At 46.5% G+C, this 17038-nt stretch overlaps 1 protein-coding gene across 12 annotated transcripts in view; it reads left to right on the top strand.

The window, feature by feature from the left end:
* Positions 1-17038, top strand: part of Trappc9 (trafficking protein particle complex subunit 9) — a 477026-nt gene that overhangs the window by 11990 nt on the left and 447998 nt on the right. For 8 of the 12 annotated variants that reach the window (XM_063263587.1, XM_063263578.1, XM_063263586.1 and 5 more), the window contains 2 exons: positions 7559-7585; positions 16609-16730. In XM_063263587.1, the coding sequence (XP_063119657.1) occupies positions 7559-7585; positions 16609-16730 (149 nt within the window). The remainder of the gene's footprint in view (positions 1-7558; positions 7586-16608; positions 16731-17038) is intronic. The other 4 variants (XM_063263588.1, XM_063263579.1, NM_001034156.2 and 1 more) reach the window with 1 other exon arrangement.

Here is a 17038-nt window from a genome sequence, read left to right as displayed (position 1 = left end):
ATAAATGGGTGAACTCATCAGAAACATCAGCAGGGACGTCAGTTTGGGGGTTACAGCAAAGCAGGGACGTCTCTGCAATAGGTCTCAGTAGCTGTCTGATGACATTCATAGGCTTTAGGGTTGGTGGAAGGTAGGGGTCTGCTAAATTAATACATTACAAGATAGTCACAAGAACACTGGCTCAGAGGTGGTAAGAAATGGCTGTTAAGGTGCTAAAGGCAGCCTGGGATAATTTTGGATCTTGATCTGTTACAGTCAAACTCTGTAGTCATGGGAGTAGTCATTCAGTTGGTCTGTGGACTGACTTACATGAGGTGCAGCTTTCTCAGGAAACTTCAGTCCCCAGTACTGGATGCTTTTGGAGGGGTGTCAGAGTGATTCTGTCATCACATGGAGGATGCAGAAGCTGCTAGGTGTACTGGGTGCTGCTCAGATGAAGGCACTCAAGGGCCCTTTATGCCTGTCTGCTAGAAGCCCCTGGAGGCATCTCCATTATTGGAGTAGAAAGGAGCAGGTTGAGAGGCATTGCTGAGAGCAGGGAGGAATCTGCCCTGTCCTTCCAGGCTTTGATCTCCCCCAGATGCTGGGTATAGCTCACACCCTGCTGTGAGACCACTGCCTGTGGAGTCTCACTCCTAGTCAGCTCCGAGGTTGTCAGTGTGCAGCCCCCAACCCCTGCTGTGACTGTGAAGCCCGAAGCTTTTAGGGCAGCACTGTAACATTTCATCTTGTTTCCTTGCTGGGTGTGAACAGAGGAAGCTTAAGCAACAGAAGAACTGGTCCATGTCTCAGGAGAAATGTCTTCGTTTAGCTTTGCTTTGTGTGAAAATGTTGGAACTTTTCATTGTTGAAGACACCCTGTACCTTAAAATGCTCAGGTGACGGCTGGAAGGCCGGAAGGTCAAAGAGACCGAGGACTGTAGAATTGGAGTGGCCTTCTGTTCATCCGCATGCTGGATCTGGGGGACCGAGGCACCATCTTCTCTCAGATTCTAATCTACAGAGCAGCTGGTGTGTAGTGTCAGCCTTGCCTTACTGCAGACAAGCCAGGCATTTAGCATCCTCCCTTCATGAGTTGAGCACCCAGCTCTCCTCTCGAGCCACAGAAGAGCAGAAACCCAGATGCCTATTTTGTTACACAAGATTGGGACGAAGTTGTTTAACCCCAAGGGGCTGAGTCAGGAGGCTCCCCATGAGTCCAAGGCCTGCATGAACTGCATAGGGAGTTCTAGGCCAGCCTGGGCTATACAGTAAGACAGTATTTGGAAAGATATCGAAAGGCTAGGAGTGTGGCCCATTGGGTAAAGGCATTTGCCACCCAGTCTGATGGCCTTAGTTTGATTAATGTGGGAGAGGAGGACTGACTGTTGTTACAAGTTGTCCTCTGATCACCACACACACCACACACACACACACACACACTCACACATGCTAAAAGGGGCTGGGACGATGGCTTAGTGGGTAAGAATGTGTTTTCTAAACATGAGAAGCACAGCACCAGGTAACAAAGACAAGTTCTCTTATTTATTTTCCATACTCGCTGTGACACTATACTCTGACAAAAGCAATGTTGGGGGAGAAGCTTTATTTTAATTAATAATTCCAGGTGGCAGTCCATATAAGGAGGGGGTCCTAGTCATGTGATACTCATAATCAAGAAGCCGAGAGAAATGATGGCCTATGGTCAGTTCACTTTCCCCATTTGTACAGCCCAAGTGCCTCCTCTGTTAAGACTGCGCCCAGGCAAACCCAGCCAGCAGCCTCTCTCATAGGTTCTATCCCTGGAACTGCTGGCCAGCCAGCCTAAGGCAAGAATGAGTTTCAGGTTCAGCGAGGGACCCTGTCTGAGGGGAATAAGGTGGACCGTGGTAGGGGAAAGCTGAGGCAGCTGTGAGTATCACAGGTTTTATGATGATTACAAGGTAGTAACAGGGATGTACGATACTTCTATTTATTTTTAAAGAATTATTTATTTTATGCATGTGAGTACACTGTCGCTGTCTTCAGACACCAGAAGAGGGCATCAGACCCCATTACAGATGGTTGTGAGCCACCCTGTGATGCTAGGAATCAGGACCTCTGGAAGAGCAGTTAGTGCTCTTAACTGCAGAGCCATCTCTCTAGCCCCAAGGATACCTCTATTTTTTTAAGCTTTATTTTTACTCGTGTGTGTGTGTGTGTGTGTGTGTGTCTCCCCGTCTGTCTGTCACGAGTGTGTGCGGTGCCTGCACGGGCCAGAAGACAATGTTGGTCACTGGGAGCTAGAGTTGCAGGCAGTTGTGAGCTGTATAATGTGGTTTCGGGGAACTGAACTGTGTCCTCTGTCAGAGTGTAGGAGTTTCTAGCCACAAGCTGCTTCTCCAGGCCCCAGTAATTCAGCTGAACACTTTTAGACCTCACAGACCCTGGTGGAATAGTTTTCAAGTGCTTTTCCTCAGAAAAAAGGACATTTCTTTCTCTCTTAAAAAAATTTAAAAGAACTTTTTAAAAAGTTTTAAAAAATTAAAAAAAGTGTGTTTTTTTCTCCTTAAATTATCTTTTCTTTTAATATTTCAACATTAGCTCCATGCTACTCACAAGTGATCCTTATTCTGAAGATTTGTATGTGGACCTCTGACTCTATAACTAAAGGACAAAATGTAGTTTCTTTTAAAAAATCGGGCTGGAAAGCCAGCTAGGACGCTGGGCTCCCATAGTCAGAGCCTCTGGAAGGTGGAGGCCAGAGGCTTAGGGATTGAAAGCCAGCCTTAGCTACATAGTGTGTTTGAGGCCAGCCTGGACTACATGAGATCCTGCTTTTTTTTTTTTTTTAAAGAAGGAAATTGAGGGGGCTGGGGATTTAGCTCAGTGGTAGAGCGCTTACCTAGGAAGCGCAAGGCCCTGGGTTCGGTCCCCAGCTCCGGGGAAAAAAAAAAAAAAAAAAAAAAAAACTAAAGAAGGAAATTGTAGTCCACTTGTAGAGTTCTTGCCTAGGATGGCGAGAGGGCCTGGGTCCCTTATCTAGGACCAAAAAAAGTGTCTAGAACATTCTACATTTAACCAGAAGAAAGTGCTTGTCATTGGCTTGTAATGGTGGCCTCTACTTTTCCTTCTCTCTGAACTTGGTAATATTGCTCATCATTAAATTGATCGAAACAGGCCTGAGGTGTGGCTTGCTGGTAGAACCCCTGGTCTTCATTCCGTGCATTGGCATGTGATGGGGGGGGGTTGTGGCTAGCGTGACAAATGGTCCAAAGCCAGGCGGTGATGGTGCACGCCTTTAATCCTAGCACTCGGGAGGCAGAGGCAGGTGGATCTCTGAGTTTGAGGCCAGCCTGGTCTACAGAGTGAGTTCTAGGACAGCCAGGGCTAAACTGAGAATCCATGTCTAAAAGAAGAAAAAGAAAAAGAAAAAGAAAGTGAAAAAGAAAAAGAAAGAGAAAAAGAAAAAGAAGAGGCCCAAATATCTGCCAGCCTCAGTCAGGGCTTTGCAGCTCCCAGTAGGAGCGTTGAGGGTCAGAGCCAGTGCTCTTCTCTAGGGGACAGAGACTTGTCACCCAGGGATTGAATAGCAGGGTTGGGGTGGAGCTGAGCTGGTGTCCTCCAGAACACCTGCCTGTCACCATGAACTCGTTCTCGGTGGCCCGAGCTTAAGGAGGTGTCCCTGTCACCATGAACTCGTTCTCGGTGGCCTGAGCTTAAGGAGGTATCCCTGTCACCATGAACTCGTTCTCGGTGGCCCGAGCTTAAGGAGGTGTCCCTGTCACCATGAACTCGTTCTCGGTGGCCTGAGCTTAAGGAGGTGTCTGGGAAGACAGGGCGGACGGACGGATGCATCTGCTCACTTGGGAGTATCCTTGAAGGTTAGAAGAGAGCATTAGGGTAGTCGTAAGGCACTGGCTGCCGGGGTTGGGAACTACTCTAATCCTCTGCAAGAGCAGTAACCACTCTTAACCACTGAGCCATCTCTCCTGCCCCTTCAGTAGCTTTTGGGAAAAATACAGAGATTGGGAGGAAGTTTGGCAATGGACTGTAAGAAAGACCCGTTCTGAGACCCCTTCCTGTTCTTAGACTGCCCTCTGTGAGTCTGTCTCTTTTGTTGACATGTAGGTGTCACACATGTTAGCTGTTGAACAGTGCCACCCTCCGTGAAGCTGACCAGGATCTGCGCTAGCTGAATTTTGCCTGGGGTCTGTGAGCATCTCAATCGCAGAACCTTGCAGACTCTGGGGAGATCCTTGTAGGATGTTCCATAGGTGGCGCTGTTGCACTTATTTCTTTTAAAGCTTTATTTTTTTCCCACTTATACAAGAGGACCCAAACCCAGCTCCTTGAATATGATTTCTTCATTTGATGCCTGAGACTAGCCCCCAGTACATATCTGGAAAGAGCCTTCCGGTTCTATGTTATTTTTCTCTTGTCGGCTCAGATGGAAGATTGCAGCTTTGCTCTCAGAGTAGCATTAGGTCTCGGTTAGCCATGACGTCACAGCTCTGCAGCACCTTACAGATGAGAAGAAGGCTGCCTGCCCGGCCTTAAATCTCCACTCTTATGCTTATTAGCAAGCACCGCCCAGGGTCAGGAGGAGAGCCTGGCTTCCAGGTCAGCCTCAGTGCTTGTGTGGAGGTGTTACTGTCCAGCTGTATGCATTAGGTGTGTAACTGAACTTTAGATCACAGGCTTTCACCACCCAGATGGCTGTTAGAACCATCATTCTGAGATGTTTGATTGCTAAGGAATTAGAATAGGGAGAAATAGCTTTGTGAAGAAGAAGTAAGAGCTAGGCCTGGTGCGGAGGTTTGTGATCTTGGTGTTTATAACTTAGTTATGGGGGAGGCTGAGGCAGGAGGCTGGCAAGTTCAAACTCCAGGGGCTGTCTAGTAACTGAGCAAGAAAAAACTTGGTTTCAAAAATAAAGTTAAAAGGATGGAGACCTTTGCTTGCCCTCTCAGGTCCACCTTACTTTCTTTCTGGGTGTCTTTTTCTTTATCCTTGTACTTAAAAATGTCTTCTACCGGGGTTGGGGATTTAGCTCAGTGGCAGAGCGCTTGCCTAGGAAGCGCAAGGCCCTGGGTTCGGTCCCCAGCTCCGAAAAAAAGAACCAAAAAAAAAAAAAAGTCTCCTACCTTGGTATGGTGGCAAATGTCTCCTACCTTGGTATGGTGGCAAATGTCTTCTACCTTGGTATGGTGGCAAATGTCTTCTACCTTGGTATGGTGGCAAATGTCTTCTACCTTGGTATGGTGGCAAATGTCTTCTACCTTGGTATGGTGGCATATGTCTTCTACCTTGGTATGGTGGCACATGTCTTCTACCTTGGTATGGTGGCAAATGTCTCCTACCTTGGTATGGTGGCAAATGTCTTCTACCTTGGTATGGTGGCAAATGTCTTCTACCTTGGTATGGTGGCACATGTCTTCTACCTTGGTATGGTGGCAAATGTCTTCTACCTTGGTATGGTGGCAAATGTCTCCTACCTTGGTATGGTGGCAAATGTCTTCTACCTTGGTATGGTGGCAAATGTCTCCTACCTTGGTATGGTGGCACATGTCTTCTACCTTGGTATGGTGGCACATGTCTTCTACCTTGGTATGGTGGCACATGTCTTCTACCTTGGTATGGTGGCAAATGTCTCCTACCTTGGTATGGTGGCACATGTCTTCTACCTTGGTATGGTGGCACATGTCTTCTACCTTGGTATGGTGGCAAATGTCTCCTACCTTGGTATGGTGGCAAATGTCTTCTACCTTGGTATGGTGGCAAATGTCTCCTACCTTGGTATGGTGGCACATGTCTTCTACCTTGGTATGGTGGCACATGTCTTCTACCTTGGTATGGTGGCAAATGTCTCCTACCTTGGTATGGTGGCAAATGTCTTCTACCTTGGTATGGTGGCATATGCTTTTAGTTCCAGCACCTGGGAGGCAGTGGCTGGGGTTTCCTGTGACCTGTGACCTGTGTGTGTGTGTGTGTGTGTGTGTGTGTGTGTGTGTGTGTATTTGCATGTGCAAGACAAAACAAGATTGCTGTAGACATCATAGCTGCGAGGGGCATCACATAATCATGGAGTTCATTCTTTATACAGACAGTTGAGCATAAACTGCTGAGTAACGACCTAGGCTGCTGGGGCCTCTGTTTTTAAACCTAAAACTGGGCTGGAGAGGTGGCTCAGCGGTTAAGAGCACTGGCTGCTCTTCCAGAGGTCCCGAGTTCAATTCCCAGCAACCACATGGTGGCTCACAACCATCTGTAATGAGATCTGATGCCCCCTCCTGGTGTGTCTGAAGATAGCTACAGTGTACTCATATAAAGTAAATAAATCTAAAAAAAAAATCTACATAAAAAGTCTAAAACTGTTTAGAAATGACAACAGCTGATGCCGAACATTCCTCTTGGGCCCAGGAGCTCGTGATGGGAACTCACCTTCTGCAGAGAAGACTGCTTGGTCCTCACTGACATCTGGAGAGTTTAGCAAATGAGGAAGGTTTTCCCAGCTTCTTGACAACAGTGGAACTAATTGTTTCCTGTGTAAACTCACTACTAAGAGGCTTTCTTTCCCTTTTATCTCCTTCCTCCTTTAGTGTGTGTGTGTGTGTGTGTGTGTGTGTGTGTGTGTGTGTGCATGCAAGTGCTCTCAGAGGCCAGAAGATCCCCTGGAGCTGGAGTTACAGGCGGGTGTAAGGTGCTTAGTGTGGGTGCCAGGACCTGAATCTTGGTCTTCTGCAAGAGGAACGCTCCTAACTGCTTACTTATCTTCCATCCTCCGTGTTCCACTTTGAGACAGGGTCACGGCGATCCCATTCTGGGATGATCTTGACCTGATCATCTCTTCTGAGTGCTGGACTTACTGACATGCCTCACCATGCTCAGTTTATGCAGTGCTAGGTATTGACCCCAGGGCTTTGTGCACACTAGGGAAATAATCTTCCAACTGTGCTACGGCTTCAGTATAAACTACCTCTAAACATTACATCTTTAGCTTTGATGAGTGTCCTGCATTCAAAATCAGTTTCCCTCCCTCTCCCCCTCCCTCCCTCCCTCCCTCCCTCCCTCCCTCCCTCCCTCCCTCCCTCTCTCCCTCTCCCTCTCTCTCTCTCTCTTTCTCTCTCTCTGTGTGTGTGTGTGTGTGTGTGTGTGTGTGTGAGAGAGAGAGAGAGAGAGAGAGAGAGAGAGAGAGAGATCTAGAAGGCAGTATTAATATATTACCAATTTCCTTCTGAGACCTTTGATACCTCAGTCCAGAGTGCTCACATATATTTGGGGAAAAAATTCTCTTGTTACCGGTTTATTGGTGAAATGAGGGTTTCTGAAACTTGTTTAAGGGGAGTGAGGAGCCTGAACTTAGAGAGTAGGAAGGGAAGCGGGAAAGGGGGACTTTCCTCTTAGTGTAATACAGGATTAACAGTAGATCTAATGTTTTCCCCATGGAACCAGAAAAGCACACCCGCCCCCTGTTGCTGTCATGGTAGCTGCAGGTGTCTCGGGCTCACAAGGGTGTTTGCAAACTAAAATGTGTTCTGCTAGTTTAAAAGTGGTTTTATTTTCCAAATAAAAGACCGAAATCTGTTCTTTCTTCCAGGGGCGCAAGAAGTTCTCATTGACCCAGGTACATGATCTCTGTGCTTAGTTTCTTTTGGTTGTTATTATTATTTTTATTTTTTTTAAGTGCTTGTTTTCATGGTGTTGTGAATGAATGGTTCTGGTTTCTGGATTGTGGTCTTTGAAACATTCTGATTTAAGTAACTTTAAATCAGAACTGTGACAAACCTGATTATTGTTTGGTCCTTGTTTGATGGGGCACCCTACTGCTTCCTATTGTCTGGTGAAGAGGAGTAATTTCCCCCTAGCATGGTGAATTGAATGATTGGAGAATTCGTGCCTTGAATCCTCTGAATGCACTGAGCATGCCTATGGTGTTGATTTGAATTCCTTTATGGTAATGACTTTGCTCTGAATCTATGGCCTATACTCCTTTCCACAGTGATTTGAATTTCCTATTGCATTTTTTATAGACTATTATCATTAGTGAGACAGGTCTTGCTCTGTAGCTCTGTGGCTGGTCTTGAGTTAGTGGCAATTCTCCTGCCTCAGCCTCCTAATTAATATGTGAGCCACCAAGCTTCTATGTTCTTAAGAAATCATGCATTTTTTTTCCCACAACGTTGGGTTTTTCTTTCCCATCTTGATTTTCTATCATTAATCCATCAGAAACTTGTTTCGTTACTGTGCTTAATTATTTCATGATGAGCTCAATTCCTTTTGACTTAATTAGAAACAATGGCCGAGTAGGTGACAGGGCAGTAGCAAACACCATCCTTCGAAAACTACCAACCAGGCAGCCATGTTTCCTTGGGCTTCACACCCAAGCTGGCTGCTTTCATCCAGTATGTGTCTGAAGTCGAAGGGGAGGCACCCCCAGCACACTAGTCTGATTCAAGGCCTGTTTCTACACTGCTGGCTACATTTCTCAGTATGGTTTGAGGAACGTATAGAGGACCCAGATGCTTACAATGTTTTGTTTGCTTTCTGGAGAAAAATCAGCACAAGGCGAGGGGTTCCTGTGACAGGAGCCGGGCACTTTCTGTACTTGTGAAAGTTAGGTTGACAATCCAGGAACGGTGGCATACACCTGTAATCTCATTAGCACTCAGGAGGCTGAGGAAGGAGCCAGCTCCAGCTTTGTGTCAACCCCCTGTCTTAAAACAAAAACACCTCCTCTCAAACAAAAACAAACAAACAAACAAACAAACAGCCTGGGGGTGGGAGAGACGGCTCAGTGTTGTGTGCTTCCTAATGCAGAGGAACTGAATTTGGTTCCCAGCAACCATATTGGATAACTCACAAATGCCTGTGGCTCCAGCTCAGGGGAATCTGAAACCTACTTCTAGACAATGCTGGTATCTGCCCGCACACATGCACACGCCCATGCATCGAACACGCACATATGCATGGAACCGAGGCAAAACAAACATGCCAACCAAGAATGAAAGAAATGTTGAATGCTTTGATATTACTGAGCCCAGACTAGTTAGTGGAGCCTCATGTGAAATACTGAATTTCACTGTGTCAACTGTACTGATGGGAGAAGTTGATGGAGACAAAGGTCTGTTGAGGTAGGGAGGGATGTGTTTGTCCTTTGTGAAAATGTCCAGAGGAAGGTTTTGCAGCTGAGTCTGCAGACCTGGAACAGGTGGTGGCTGGGATATGAGCATGGAGTCTTCACATTTCATGTAGGACCACCTCAGAGCCTGTGGTCGGGAAAGCCACCAACAGAGGATGCAGCTGCCACTTAGCAGTGGCATTGGAGGGCTTCTTTGCAGCCATCCTAAGTGAGACCAGCATGGCCGGACCCCCCAAGGGACACAGGCAGGAAGCTGAGCTCCTCTAATCCCATGACCAGCTCTCGCCTCACCAGGCCCAAAGCCTGCACCTTCATGCCTTCAGTAGGAGTCTTTAGACAGGACAGAGCTTGGCCATGGTTTACTTCAGCCCTCTCCTGCTGTTCAGATCCTGGCAGCTCATGGGCTAGTACTTTGGGAAGGAGGGGGTCATTGCCAGTGCCCTGAGACCCTCTCGGAGGTGAAACCGTTGTCCTGCCCTACAGAGAAGTCACTTTCACAGACCGTCACAGAGTGTAGTGACTTGCGCTTGCATTTGATCATCTGTGGAGCGACGACCAGATGCCCAGAGGAAGCAAGCGGGGCATCTCTGTGCGCTTCCCTTGCCTCGGGTGCTTACCTCACTGCTAATAAGAACAGAGGGCCTCCTCCTCCTCAGTGGCAGACAGACTTCTGAACTCTTGTTTTACGTTTTAAATGCAACTATTCCTTCCTCAGACCCCCTTTCTTGCTCTGAACCTTGTGTATACATCCAACGAGTACCTCCTTCATGCAAGCCTTTGGCTGATTTCATTCTGTTCTCTGGCTTTTTCACATTACTGCTGTGGGTAGTGCCTTCTTCCAGGGACAGAAACTTGCAATTTGAGCTCAGGAGAGAGAGAGCACAGTTTAATTTTTAAGAGCAGCTTCAAAACAAGTCTATAGCCAAGCACAGCAGGCCATTGTAGGACTTTCTTCTCCCCAACAAGAATCCTGCACTCTCTGTAGTCACAGCTGCCAATCCCTTCTGTCCCCTGTTTTCCCCTGGGCCCCTGCAGTGGGAATTTACTTTCTCACTCCAGGCTGGACTACTGTGTTCCATTTTGCATTTTGTAAACTGCAGAAACCACAGTCTTTTGGGACTTCTTTAACTTAATGTTTTTTTTTTAAAGATTTATTTATTTCATGTATGTGAAATACATACATGTGAATACACTGTCATTGTCTTCAGACACAACAGAAGAGGGCATCAGACTCCATTACAGATGGTTGTGAGCCACCATGTGGTTGCTAGGAATTGAACTCAGGAGCTCTGGAAGAGCAGTCAGTGCTCCTAACTGCTGAGCCATCTCTCCAGCCCTGCTTAATGCTTTTTAAGGTCCATATTTGTATCACCTCTCAGGACTTGGCATCACTGCGATGTGTTATACGGGCCTGTCAACATGCCACACTTTGCTTCTCCAGTCTGTCAGCTCACACACCCGTGCATGAAGGTACTCTTTGGCTCTTAGTGTTGCTATGAGCACTGTGGGGATTTTTGTGTGTACCTGCTTTATGTATTCATAAATCTGGGGAGTGGAATGGCCGGGTCAGATAGTCATCCTATCGTCTCCCTTTGTGAGTAACTACCAGATATTTCTCCAAAACAGTCACACCACGGGACAGTCCCAGCACCCCTGCACGTGAGTTTGTCCCTCTGTGTCTGCCACAGCAGGTGTTACCTTTCTGATCCCTGATGGGTATGCAGTGGTGCCTCACTGCTGTTAGGACTCAGGGTTGTGGAGTTTCTCTTACTGTTAATGAGCACCTTTTCAAAGTACACTGGACACTGATGTACTTGCTCTGGGAAAAGGCTGCTCTCCTCTGTCAATTATTGAGCTACTCCAGTTCCTTTTTATGTTCTAGGTACACGTCGCTTGTCAGAGTCATGGCTAGCAAAATCCTGGATGTGCACAGCGCTATTTCGCCTTGCGGCAGTCGAGTGAGAACAAGGTGTTCCCAAGGCTAGTCTCACTACAGCCTTGACAGGCCTGTCTGCTGTTAACCACACAGGGGGCAGATTGTGCGGCAAGGCCTGTGATCTGCTGACAGCAGCTTGGAGGACAGCAGAAACTTCCCAAAGCCCACGCTGAGCCTTTTTACCAGTCGGAGCCGAGGAGATTCATTAATTAGATCTGACAAGAGACTAGAACTATTGATTTCTTGGCTCAATTAAGATATTCTTTCTTGGGTTGAAGTGTGTCGCCTCATATAGTAAGCACAACAAAGGCATGTCCCTGGGGCCGTGGCCACACATGCATCTGTGTATTTCAGTCTTTTTCTCAGAGCATTCTGTAGCTTCTCACATGGTCTACCTTTAGGATTTTATTTAAAAGGCATCCCCTGGGTCTAGTGCGGTTTGACCAAGTTCATCCTGGCTTATACATGGAACTCCCGTCTGCAGAGAGGAGTTTACATTGTCCTCGTGAGCTTGTGGAGTCTGGGGTTTCTAGGCCTTTCTTCTCCACAGGGTTGGTGGGCTTGGCTCTCAGATATGGTTCTCTTTTTTCCTTTGTTACAGAATGGGAGCCTTTGAAGGGCTGGTTAGTATGGTCACATAACCTTCCCAGGGAGCACGATGTGCCTTGGCCGGGGTCTTCAGTTTATGAGAGCTCAGCTACATGCTTAATAAGATTTTTTTTTTATTAACTTGAATATTTCTTATTTACATTTCGAATGTTATTCCCTTTCCCGGTTTCCGGGCAAACATCCCCCTAACCCCTCCCCCTCCCCTTCTTTATGGGTGTTCCCCTCCCCATCCTCCCCCTATTGCCGCCCTCCCCCCAACAATCACGTTCACTGGGGGTTCAGTCTTAGCAGGACCCAGGGCTTCCCCTTCCACTGGTGCTCTTACTAGGATATTCATTGCTACCTATGAGGGCAGAGTCCAGGGTCAGTCCATGTATAGTCTTTAGGTAGTGGCTTAGTCCCTGGAAGCTCTGGTTGCTTGGCATTGTTGTACATATGGGGTCTCGAGCCCCTTCAAGCTCTTCCAGTCCTTTCTCTGATTCCTTCAACGGGGGTCCTGTTCTCAGTTCAGTGGTTTGCTGCTGGCATTCCCCTCTGTGTTTGCTGTATTCTGGATGTGTCTCTCGGGAGAGATCTACATCCGGCTCCTGTCGGCCTGCACTTCTTTGCTTCATCCATCTTGTCTAATTGGATGGCTGTATGTGTATGGGCCACATGTGGGGCAGGCTCTGAATGGGTGTTCCTTCTGTGTCTGTTTTAATCTTTGCCTCTCTATTCCCTGCCAAGGGTATTCTTGTTCCCCTTTTAAAGAAGGAGTGGAGCATTCACATTTTGATCATCCGTCTTGAGTTTCATTTGTTCTATGCATCTAGGGTTTATTAAGATTTTTTAACTAGGCATTTACTTACCTCTTTATAATTGTTTTGAGGGTTACGTATGTACTTTTAAACGTGACTTATTGTCAAAACAATCTTCATTGTAGAGCTTTAAAGGATAACAGAAAGCAAAATAGACACATTTAAAAATTATCACACATTGCATTTTTCTTTTGGGATATATAGTCAATTTCTGAAAAGAATCTGCTGGGATTTTAATAGTGATTACTCTGAGTTTGCAGACCAACATGGGGTACATTACATACTGTCACCTAAAGAACATTACATCTTCTAGGTTGGAGAGATGGTTCAGGAGTTAGGAGCGCATACTGCTCTTGTGGAGGTCCTGCACTTGGTTGCCATACCTACATCAGGTGACTTATAATTGCCTGTAACTTCAGCTCCAGGAAATCCACTGCCCTCTATTATGCTCCATAGGCACACATTCGATGTACATACCTATTAACAGACACACATAACATCATATCTGTCTGTCTGTCTTATCTATCCTATCTATCTATCCTATCTATCTATCTATCTGTCTATCTATCTATCTATCTATCTATCTATCTATCTATCTGTCTGTCTGTCTATCTACACACACAATATACATATTTACATATGTATATTGCCTGCATATACATATATACCTGAATATCTATATCTATATCTATGTATAGATAGATGGACATGGAATATCTTTTTACTTTTTTGTTGTTGTTGTCATATTTTTCCCCTGCAGTGTTTGAGATCAAATGTTTTATACATGTTAGGCAGGTAATATTTGCTGCCTATATCTTTAAATTTTTTTTAAAACTATGGTTGGGGTTTTCAAAGTCTATACATATAAAAATACATATATGTACACATGAGTTTTTGTTAATTTTAAATGATTTATTTTTGTTTATGTATACATGTGCATGTGTTTCTGTACATATGTGTGTGTGTAATTGCCAAGGCATTAGACTCCCCAGAGCTGGCTTGACAGGTGTGAGGCACTTGATGTGGTACTAGGAACCAAACTCTGGTTCTCTGTGAGCACACGACAAGCACTCTTAATGGCTGAGCCATCTTCCCAGCCCATCTCATTCACCATTAACTGTTTAAATACTTAGACCCTGGAGTGGACTTCTAATACCGCTGTCAGCTGGTGAGCTGCAAGCATATGTAGGTGTTTGACTTTTTGGGTGTTGATCCTTCGTCCCCACAGCCGGGCTGACTTCATTCATTAGTTCAGTGGCTTTGTTACAAAGATCTTGGCCCCTGAAAACAGAAGTAGTTCTCCTTCTGGATTTGGACTCTGAATGTCCTTCCTTAGTCCTTATCTCAGGGGATACACACTGAGTCTTTTGTCATTAGTATTGCTTTAGTTGTAGGTTGGTTTTAAAGCCATCCTTTATGGGCGTGAGAATGTCCCTTCTAGTGCAGGAAGGATCTTTACTAGGAGAGTGTGAGTCTTTCTGTCTTTTTAGTTTACCCTCATCTGTCTAGATGACCACATATCTTTTGTCCTTTATTCGTGTGCACATTGCTCGTGCCCTGTGACAGTTTCTTGCTGGGGTGAGTGAGCTGTTGCTAGAGGAAGAGTTAGCAACTACAACCACTGGGGAAGGGCACTGCCCTTCGGTCTCTTCTGTGCTGGTGCCGTTATCTGGTTTGGCATCAGGGCAGTTTTGGCCTCACCGGACTGGTCGTTAATAGCGTCCCTTCCTTTGGTATTTTTGGGTAGAGTTTGTGGAGCATTGGTGTTAATGTGGCCGTAAATGCTTGGCAGACTTCAATCGAGGCCCTCCGCACCCTGCTTTTCCTTCTTGGAAGTGTTTGGTTATTAGCTCAGTATCTTGGGAAAAAGGAAAAAAAAAAGATTTCCTTCTTACTTGTGTCTTTTTAGGAGCTTGTCCATCTCATCTGGATTATAGATTTGGTCCTCCAGTAGGGCCAACAGCACCTTTGTGGGAGACTTGGCATTGTGTGTTGCTGGCTTTGGGGAATGACTCCCTGGTCTCCTGTTACATGTGACTGTGTTACAGTGGTACTTGGCTCTGCTATCGTATGGTGGCTCTCTGTGTGTCTTTATTTGGCTCTGATTTAGTCTCTTTTCTCTACATGGATGTAGCTATTAGCCTGAGTTTTCCGGACTTAACACCTGGCATACAATCTTGAATCTTTTGAATGATTCAAGGACTGCCTGGCTGACACGTAGGAGTCTTCGCCATGTGCCACCTCAAACACACCTTGCATTTCCTCCAGCCTGGGATCCCACCAGTCCGTGAGATTGATTTCCCTGTCTGTCAGCTAGCAGCTTGGGTCCTGCGAACTGTGTCTCACTGGCTCACAATCATGTTAGGTGTGGGCTGTCAAAACAGTAGGTGTCAGGAAAGATCAGGTCTTCTGTGCGCGAATATTTTTAGTTTATTATTCATTTGTTGAGTGAAATGAAATCAGCTTGGCCCACTGGATGCTTTGCAGAGCTAGGCTCTGGTCCCTTATAGATGATGACTCTTGGTCGCTTCTTATGAGATTAAACCCTCCAGCCTTGTACTTGTACAGCAGGGCAACTCATGTCTTCCTTCCTTACAAAGGGGAGGAGCGACTGGGGACTTTTCCTGTCCTGCTCCTGGGTTAGAGAAGAGATGTGGTTCCAGGTGAACAATGAAAGTCTCTTTCTCCTCTCTCCCGTCTCTCTCTCTCTTTTCAATTGAATCAGACTCAGGAATTTTGTTAGTGTCAATAAGAAGCTTCAGCAAGACTCCTGGTCATGTATTAAATATTAATTCATACAGGACATGTGACACACAATGATAGGCAAACAATTGAAGACAGGGCACTGTGGTCAGGGCCAGGTCCCACACACAGCCTTAGAGGTAGGAGTTCCATCATCTTGAGCTCTGGGAGAGTCCTGGCTCCTCTAGGCCCTGCCCTACTTTCAGGAGCACTCAGCTCAGGGCTCCTTCCTACAGCTGCTGCAGTTGGGCTACAGAAGAGAGCACGTGGAATGGGGAGGTCTTTGGTGTAGGTCCTGACTTCCTGTAGCTCAGCAGAAGGGTCACTTACCCCAGGCATGATGTTGTCCTCTTGAACGCCACTCCCAGGCAATGCCTGGCTCTGCAAGCACCCAAGTTGTGTGACCTTGGCCCTCATGGATTTGAATCTAGTTCTTACAAAGGATGGGTTTGAAATATTTTCTTCCTCCCACCTCCTCATGGCTGCCTATTAAACTTCTTTCTGTCCTTATTGGACAAAGATTCTGCACAAGATGCTCTCTGTCTGCCCCACTGGGCAGTCTCTTAGCTTCGCTTGTTCACCTCTCTGTCATCACCATCTTCTCACGTATCTATCTACTCATCATTTTTCTGTCTCGTTTCAGAAGACACATGAGGCAGTTTGCAGAACTAGAGAGCAAAAGCAATGCACTTGAGAAAATCCGCTATGGACTAGCAAGCCTGGGTACCACGCGCACCTCCTCAGTGCCTGTGGCTATGTGCGAAGCACATCCTGACCCTGCACAGTTACAAACACCAAGCTGACAGCAGGGAGGTTGGGGTCCTGGGATGTGCCCTTGTCTCTAAGATAAACGCGTGTCTTAGGAGAAGCACAGCCGCCAAGGCTTAAGCAGGTGGCTTTTGAGTGTTCTATGACATCAAAGACAGTTCTGTCTTTCCTCCCTTCAGTTGGAGTTCTCACTATAGTTACTTCTGTTCTGAAGATGGAGTTCTCCACAGTCCTCTCTCTGTGGGAGTTTGGTGGCAAGGTTTGATCAGAAATAGAAAATGACAGCCATGGAGAGACAAGTAGCACTTTCAAGTGGTTTTCTTGGCTGCTATCCAGCTCAGGAAATGGCTCACACATTTTCTCTCCTTTGAGGCCTCAGTGTGATCTCTGGGTCTTCGTCCATATGGCACTTTTATATAATGCACTTCTTGTTCTTTAATGGAAAAATCTTCACAGAGCGGGAAGCCCACCGGAGTTAGTTAACACTGCATGCGGTGCCGCCATTACAGCCATCTGATAATCTGAAGACTCTGGACGGACGGGGTTTAGAGTTCATTGGCATGCGTTTGGGTCTTACCTCTTGCACAGGACTCTTTAAAGAGATGAGGGACAAGAAGGAAACCGCCAATGACTGTTTTCTCTTTCTCTGCCCGCAGGTGCTCTCACCACTAACGGCATAAATCCTGACACCAGCACGGAGATCGGAAGGGCTAAGAACTGCCTCAGCCCCGAGGACATAATTGACAAATACAAAGAGGCCATCTCCTATTACAGCAAGGTGACTTGATGGGTTTGCAGCTTTTGCAGCTAAGTCTTGCCAATCAGAAAGTTTCCCTGTTGACATGATGCCATGTCGCAGTGTCTTAAAAAAACAAAACGAACCAAAAACCTACTCTGTAGGTTATACGTCAGTGTTACTGGGATTCATCTGTGAGCCTGCCATGCTGCACGTGTGGAGGTCACAGGACGGCATGGGGGGTGGTTCCCCCCTTCTGCCATGGAGGTCCTGGCAGTGAAACTCAGGCTCCACAGCCTTTACCTGCTGAGCCGTCTTGTCAGCATTCCCGTGCCTTGCTTTTGCGAATA

This window comes from Rattus norvegicus, chromosome 7 (genome assembly GCF_036323735.1).
Source record: "Rattus norvegicus strain BN/NHsdMcwi chromosome 7, GRCr8, whole genome shotgun sequence".
NCBI classification, from domain to species: domain Eukaryota; kingdom Metazoa; phylum Chordata; class Mammalia; order Rodentia; family Muridae; genus Rattus; species Rattus norvegicus.
Note: the sequence above shows the minus strand (reverse complement) of the source record. Positions and strands in the feature narration are given on the sequence as shown.